The 8,393-nt window shown below is 45.1% G+C and overlaps 1 protein-coding gene across 2 annotated transcripts in view; it reads left to right on the forward strand.

The window, feature by feature from the left end:
* Positions 1 to 2,536, forward strand: part of RABGGTA (Rab geranylgeranyltransferase subunit alpha) — a 316,511-nt gene extending 313,975 nt beyond the window's left edge. For both annotated transcript variants that reach the window (XM_069238152.1, XM_069238151.1), the window contains one exon: positions 2,166 to 2,536. In XM_069238152.1, the coding sequence (XP_069094253.1) occupies positions 2,166 to 2,314 (149 nt within the window). In that variant the 3' untranslated portion in view covers positions 2,315 to 2,536. The remainder of the gene's footprint in view (positions 1 to 2,165) is intronic.
* Positions 2,537 to 8,393: the final 5,857 nt, after the last annotated feature.

Here is an 8,393-nt window from a genome sequence, read left to right on the forward strand (position 1 = left end):
TTCGTGCTTTCCCTGTTTAGCCCTTTCCTCTTCCCATCAGATATAGTCAGCAGACACCAGGAGCCTGAGGTAGATCGTCTCTGCTAAGGACACCTGAAGCTGTGGCATTTTGCCAATAAGTTTAGTAGACCGACAACCCCTTGTTGTTGTCTTAACACATCTTCCTCTTTCATTCGCCCCTTTTCTGTCATCTCACCTTTTTCACTGACATAGCCAGAATGTGTTGGAGCTTTGTGCAAGCAAGGAAAATGGACCTGACTGCTGTTGAGCTAGTAAAATTCAGCATTAAACGCGGTTCAGTGGGCCCCTCGGCCCCAGTGCCACTGCACTTTTTAAACCATTGAAGGCTTCATCCCTGTTCCTCCTCCTTTATACCAATCACAATTTCCTAAAATTATCTTGCACAGTGTCTCCCATTTGTCCTTCTTTGTTTCTTTGATTCTTTCCTGCTTCGCCCATGGTCTGTTCCATCTCTCTCCAATTCCCTTCTTCATTTCCCACTTTGTCTCGCCAATGTCCTCTCCAATCGTCCCCATATCCTGCTGTCTGTTTTTACTTATCCATCTCATACTGTTTCTGTCTTGTCTCCCACTCTCTCGCCACTGCTCCTTTTGTTTTCTCCTAATCTCACATTCTTTGTTTTCCTTTTGCCTTACACTGTCTAGTTTTCTATCCCTACATCCTTCTTGTTCCCCTATCTCTAGCTCTTAATGCCAATCCTGTATCCTTCCCTTATCTCTTCCTCTGTTTTCCCCCATTTCCTTTGTTTACCTCCTCTCACACTCCATTTTGTTCTTTTTCATTCGATATCTTTTTTTTCTCTTTTTTACCCTCAGAGCATTGCATTATGTTGTGCAAGTCAGATGGTTTGCGTGGCTGCTGTGCGAGTTGTGGATCGTGCTCCTATCGATAACTTGCTTATTAACCATAACTTGCTTATTTCAATGGCTTCTCGGTTTTAATTCATATCCATAACTGCAATTTAACCTGTTTGTTTGTGCAGTAGGCATTCTAGAGAGGTCAAAGAATCCCCACTGTATGAATGTATGTATATGTAGTAATGTTACTGATCCACTGTGTCTATATTAGTGTAACGGACAGTTATCCTAGCATAATAGTAATAATTAGTAGCATTTTTATACGCTATTAGTGCTGCTGGCTGGGATCTGAGCCCTCAAGAGCGGTGTATTCTTTCTGTGTCCATCCATCCACTCACCAATTTATTGATCAGGCAATGGCCTCATACTTTCAGCCATTCATCTATTTAGGAGCTCACTCGCACAATTCCTATCCATGCACAAAGCCACTTATTCATCCTTCTATTCACTTTCATCACTCCCACTGTTGACTCCTTGCATGTACTCACTCGCACAAACTACACAAAACTTGTCAATCAGTAAAGAATCACTTTCACTTATGAAAGATCCAGGCCTATTAGTATTGCTAATCGCTGTTTGTCAAGACCATGGGCTTTGCGTCACCTGCTTTCCTGATTATCACTGAATAAAGAATTGCAAGAATTTGGCTGGGATGTCATGCGGGACACTGAATTGGATTAGTTTGTCTGTATCCCCGTCTTTGCTAGCCTAGTTGCTTCAGGAACCACGTGGAGGGTCCCGCAAGATGAGGCTGCCTGTTGCTAAGCGCCCCTGCAGTGATGGCGCTCCTTCTTTCAGAATTCTAAGGCCGGTAGCTTTCCCTTGGATTCACAGTAGCCTGTGCATCTTCTCCCTTTCCTCTCTGACATGTGTGCCCTGCTTCTACTTACTTTCCCACACGTGTGAGAGGCCTTCTGTGCATGCAGCAGTGAAGCAGCTAAGACAAAGTTTTGTTGCCATCTGCAGAGTAACAGGGGATGCAGTGTGTGGCTGCCCATGAAAGGCCTACCTGAGCTACCTGAATTAGATAAACTGTTGTGAGGGGAGGGGAATCATTACAGAGATGACGCTCTTGCTAATGGCATATGGTAATACCCATCCAGTAGAACCGGTCTTTGTTCTTGTTTCAGCAAGGATGTTACTTATCCATTCGCATAATGACACCACAGTTCTTCAATGTACTTTTGTCCTGTGTGGCATTGACACTTGTGGGTACAAGCAGTGCTCCGACTCGCATGCATTTGCAAGGCAACAAAGCTGTACTTAACTTCCTTAACCTCTTCTCAGGTATCAGATCTGTAGCTGACCTCAAGCCACTGGCCAGCTGTCCCAAGCTGTCACAGCTAGATTTGACTGGAAATCCACTATGTGAGTTGGTGGACTTGCAGGCCCAACTGACAGTCCTACTGCCACAAGTGAAGACGGTGCTCACCTGAACCACAACTTATTTATCTACCCTGGTGGACCTCCTCAGCTATACCCCCAACACCATTGTTGGCCAACAACTATCCTGAACTGGACTGCTTGCTGTGACTCTGTAAATCCGGTGCCATGATAGGTAACAGAAGAAGGCCAGTGACTGGTTCACTGTTGGACTGTTGTGCTGCTAATAACGTGTGGGAGGTGAATGAATAAAACATGCTGCTTTACCTATTAAACTTCTGGCTCGGCTCTCTTTAAGAAATCCATGCTGCAAGCTTCGGAAAAAAAGAGGAAAAAGCTAAATGCATCAGAGTCTTATAGTCCCTTCCCCTGAAGGCACTTAAACCAACGTGAGGGAATCCATGGAGAATAGAGGGAGATTTGGAAGAAGGCATAATAATGAGTGTTTGAGGAATGTTGAGACAGATGCAAAGTTTAGTGAAGGCGAAGAGGGATTATTATGTTTATTCATGAGTCTGTTAGCAAGGTAGAGACTGTGCCTACAGAGTGCTTAAAGTCTGTTCTGATCTAGCTCAAGCAGCTATTTTCAAGTTGAAGAGCCTTAGGAAGCTTCTGAAAACCTTAGCAGGGAGAGCCGGAGGTGTGAAATTCACATTCATCGCAGGCAGTGACCAGGTAATAAAAAAAAATGGCCTTTATTTCCTACATATCTCCTGGTACCTGTTGAATCTAGCTCTTAATGTGGGACAGTTACCATGGGCCACCCCCACAAAACTTTCTTTCCAGATATGTTCTCCCCCTGGGTAATTTATGTATTTGTATGTTGAATGCCAGACTTTTAATCTGTATGTGCAGGTGTTTTCGATTGTGGTGTGGGATAACCCTGTTCGATGCCATGCTCTGCATACCTCCACCATCTAATGTTTGGGTCTTTAGAGTCACAAGGTAAAAAGACTCCTCCTTTTGGTGATAATGCGCATGGGCATCAACTCCATTGTTAGATTGTTTTCTTTCCACTGTTGGATATTGATCCCCGGGTGATACTAACCCAGATCTTTAGCCAGCCAAGCCCTCACCCCCTGATGATGCAGCATTTTTCCAGGAGTTAATTTCTAGAGTGGCAGCTTATCATCAGGTTCCTTTACACAAGGACCCCACTGAAGATTATTTTCTTTTCAAAACCCTTTCCAGCACCAGTAGGGCATGTCAGTACCTTCCTATTTTGAAGTGAATGCATTCCTATCTGAATGTAATGTAGGCACACATAATTACACCTAAGGCTGATAAAAAAAATAATAAAGCAGCACCCTCAACCCAGTCAAGTGCCAACTCCCTCCAGATTCACTGGTGATATCCAGGTCCATAAAAGGGCCAATTCCCAGACCACAGCGGATGCTCCTCCGCCTGATATGGAGTCAAAACTCATTGATGCATCCGGAAAAACAGTGGCAGCACAAGCCACCAGTCATTGGCGAATTGCCAATACACCAGGGTTGTTGGAAAGATATATTAGGGCCTATTGGGATGAAATGGATGAACTCCTCTAAAAATCTCCCTGGCGAACACAAAAAGAGGGGTCAAGAAATTGTACAAGAGGGTGAATTTATATAAGTTAGCTTCATCAGGTTTGCACTTGATTCAGCCGACACAGCCGCCAGGGGCATCAATAGTAGTGCACTGCTGCCTAGACATATTTGCTTACACATATTTGGTTTCAAGCCAGAAATGCAATAAACAGTGTTGAATGTCCCTCTCGACAGTCACCATCTGTTTAGTCCCCAAGTGGACCAAGCATTAGGAAATTGAAAAGGACACCAAGGTAGCAAAGTCTGAGGGCACTCCAAACCCCCCACTTGTAGTTTCTTTCGGCAGCCTGTATTCAAACAAGGAGGCAAAGTTACATCCTCAGATGCCTCTACCTCCTCATACAAACAACAACATCAAACATCCCTTTCAAAGGAGCGTTTCAGAGACACATACAGAGGAAACAATTTCAAGGGTCACGGAAAAGGTACCTCTGCTCGCACCGCAATCTCCACCTCCAAACCGTGACTCTTCTTATTCCCCCGACCATCCAACACCTGTTGGGGGATGACTACAACAGTACCTCCCCACCTGGGAAACCATAACCTCAGATCAGTAGGTGTTGGACATTATCCAACATTGTTATTGTCTGGAGCACATCACCCTACCTCCCAACATCCCACCTCAGACACAAACTCTCTGTAGAACATCAGAACTCACTCAAACAGGAAGTGTAGTCTCTGTTGCTCAAAGGAGCCATAGAGCCTGTCTCCCTTCAACAACAAGGGTAAAGAGTATACTCCCTATACTTTCTAATCCCCATAAAAGACGGATCGCTACAGCCATGTTGGACTTCAGACCCTTAAATCATTTTTATCTTATCAGAGCATTTCCACATAGTCACTCTTCAAGAAGTGATCTTACTGCTCCAAAAAGGCATCTTTATGACAGCACTAGACTTAATGCTTACTTTCACATCCCAGTCCACCCATCACACCGCAAATACCTCAGGTGTGTTACAGCAGGAAACCATTACCAGTACAAGGTGCTCCCAGTCGGAGTTATTACCATGCCACGGGTGTTAACCAAATGCATAGCAGTAGTAGCAGCACATCTACGCAGGCATAACATTCATGTCTTCTCATCCCTGGAAGACTGGCTCATCAAAGCCACTATGCTCCCATTGTGTCAACAACACCCCTCAGACAAATCTACATCTTGTCCAACCACCAAGGTTTACCATCAACATACAGAAGTCACACCTTCAATCTTCAAAGATTCAGCCCTTTTTAGGAGCTATTCTTAACGCACAGCTGGGATTAGCATGCCCACATGTAACCAGGATTCAGAACATCCAAGGGCTACTACAACAGTTTCACCCCAACCAACACAACAGTCGACTCCTAGGCATGATGGCATCTTGCACTGCAACAGTCCCACATGCACGACTACGTATGCACTCACTGCAGGAATGCCTGGTATGCCAATGGTCTCAGTCTCAGTGCAAACTACAAGATTTAGTGTTGGTAGACAGCCGCACACTACTTCACTCTCTGCAGTGGTGGAACTCACAATATCTGTCAAAGGCCTGGCCATTTCTCAACCCTGTCCCCCAGGTCATTCTCACAGTGGACATGTCCATTATAGGATGGGGTGCTCACCTACAGGAACTCACAGTTCAGGGTCTCTGGGACATCAGTTACCATAGTCTCAACATCAACTACTTCGAGCTGCAAGCTATTCACCTAGCAGTGAAAGCTTTCCTAACGCAACTGATAGGCAAGGTTTTCCTGGTTCGGACAGACAACATGACAGTCATGTTTTATCTACAAAAACGGGGGGAGAGACATTCTACAGTTATCCCGCCTATCTCAGAAGATTTGTCATTGGACAGATTATCACAACACCCACCTGTTAGCGGAACACCTCCCAGTGATGGACAAAGACTTTGCCAACCTCCTCAGCAGGATAGGGCAACAAGTCCACGAGTGGGAACTCAACCCTCCAGACCTCCTCCTATACTTCCACATGTGGCAGTTTCCACAGATAGACCTGTTTGCAACTGCAGACAATGCAAAATGCCCAAACTTCACCTCCAGGTTCCCACACCCAGGATCCAAGGGCAATGCTCTGTGGATGAACTGGTCAGGGATATTTGCATAAGCTTGTCCACATCTCCCTATTCTTCCTTTTGTGGTTCAGAAGCTCCGGCAAAAGTCTCTCATTCTAGTAGCCCCCACCTGGACTTGTCAACCATGGTTCACCACACTACTCAAGCTGTCCAATGTTCCCCACAATAAACTTCCCCTCAGCCGAGAAGTTCTCACTAAGGATTACATAATTTGCCTTTGCAGCATTGAGGAAGCCCCAGGCTCTCAGCCTTTGAAGGAGCTAAACATGTGTCTGCTGTTTTTCCATACCTTGTAATAAAGAATATCTGGATCGCCAGTACCACATTGATCTCTTTTTTTGATAAAAAAATGTGAGAAGTTGCTTTTGAGTAAAATCACCTTCCAACAACTATCATGCTTAGTCCTTAGCGTTTAACCTTGAGTGGGTTCACTTACTTCCTTTACATACAACTAATGAATTTGAGGAATAAGTGGTCCAAACCTCAATTGGTGACCGCCACTCATATTAATATGGGCATTATGTGACAAAGGGAAAGTGTTGGACCTTGGTGCACTTCATTTAACTATTCTGATAGCGTGAGATGCCTGTCTAGCACTTATAATCAACAGATCAAGCTTCCACTGCGCAAACTATATTTTCACGTTTAACTCCACCCCTTCTTTTGGTCACTGTTTCTCAATTCATGCAAGTCCATCTCACTGCCTTCTGGAACCTTACCCTCATGTATGTGCTATGTGGACATAAGACTATGATGGTAGCCTCTATAGCTGTTTAGCAGTCAGGCTATCCTCACACCTGTCGTATACATGCATCAACAGCGCTTATACTCAGGTGTAGTGAAGCATGGTAAACAGTGTCTGCAACTTGGATCAGAGTGGTGTCTAAAACTACGAAACCGCAATCGGACTCATCATGTGAAATACCAATCAAGACATCTCTTCTGTGCAGCCATGTGTGGCAGACCTTTGAACAGTAGAGCTTTCTTGAGTTGGTTGGCTAATTATGTAACTTTTGACTGCACAACCTAGGGTTGCCATGGTATCTATTTTAGTACAGGGAGTTTGCCAAGATATTATTTTACAGGAATGCTATAGTTTAACCACTTCTTGGGTGGATTTGGGTAAATTCTAAAACAAGTGCCCATAAAAAAAACATCATGGCATAAACCATGTATGTAGATCAACCATCTCCAATGAGTAGCTTGTGAGCTACTGGTGGAGCTCCGGCTACCTATAAGTAGCTCTATTATGTGCAGCCCAGCCTAATAAATTAAATGATATTGCTTGGATGAATTAACACACATATATATATATATATATATATATATATATATATATATATATATATTCGATATATATATATATATTCGATGGCATGTGTAGCTGCAGATACACATGCTATGCACAGGTCCTGCCATCTAGTGTTGGGCTCGGAGTGTTACAAGTTGTTTTTCTTCGAAGAAGTCTTTTTGAGTCACGGGATCGAGTGACTCCTCCTTTTCGGCTCCATTACGCATGGACTCCATCTTAGATTGTTTTCTTTCCGCCATCAGGTTCGGACGTGTTTCTTTTCACTTCGGTAGTTCAAGTCGGAAAAGTACTACAAACTCTCTAAATTCGTCGGTATTGTTTTCGATCGAGTACCATCTGTCATCGACACTTTGGTACCGGCGGATACAGCTCTCTACTTGCCTTTCAGGGCACCTGCGCCCAACTCGGGCCTGGTTGGCCTGACCAAAGTCTTGTCGAAGCCTCATGAACCGGACCCCCTTTAGATTCTGCCCTCAGTGCCACGCCAAGTTCCTGTATACGGGCCAACACCTAATCTGTAACCTGTGTCTATCTCCAGACCACCGAGAGGATACTTGCAAGACCTACAGATCCTTCCGCTCGAAAAAGACTATATGAGACCGAAGAGCGCGAAGGTTGGAAATGGAGTTTAGAAGCTCTGAACGCCTCGACGCAGAAGAGGAGGAGATGATCCACACCACAGTCTTGGTTCGGGGGTCCGACTCCGAGCATGAGTCTGACAACGACAGACCGATAACAGCATGCCAGCACGTGAGTATGCCTGCCCCTGCCCAGTCCATGCCCAAACACAAGGCCTCGGGAACGCCACTGCCGGAAGGCCATGGCTCCACCCTTAAAAAAAACTACCAGTGACCAAGCAGCATCTACGGCACAGAGAAAGGCCATGCCACCGAAGCCTTCGGACTCGAGCCGAAGCACAGGCTCCGAAATGCTCAAGCACCGACCCATCGAGTCGAAGCCCCGAAAATCCCTCTCGGAGCCGAGGCCAACGTCTACTACAGGCCTGTGATCCCGAGGAAACCGGCTTCGTAGCCGAAAAGACACATATACAGACGAGCATGGACTTTCCAAGCAATTGAAAGAAAGCCATAGATTTGCGGAAGAACTTACGCAAATGGTGGAATTTGACGAAAAACAGGCCAGAATCCAAATTCATAAAGACACT

This window comes from Pleurodeles waltl, chromosome 6, assembly GCF_031143425.1.
Source record: "Pleurodeles waltl isolate 20211129_DDA chromosome 6, aPleWal1.hap1.20221129, whole genome shotgun sequence".
In the NCBI taxonomy this organism is placed as follows: domain Eukaryota; kingdom Metazoa; phylum Chordata; class Amphibia; order Caudata; family Salamandridae; genus Pleurodeles; species Pleurodeles waltl.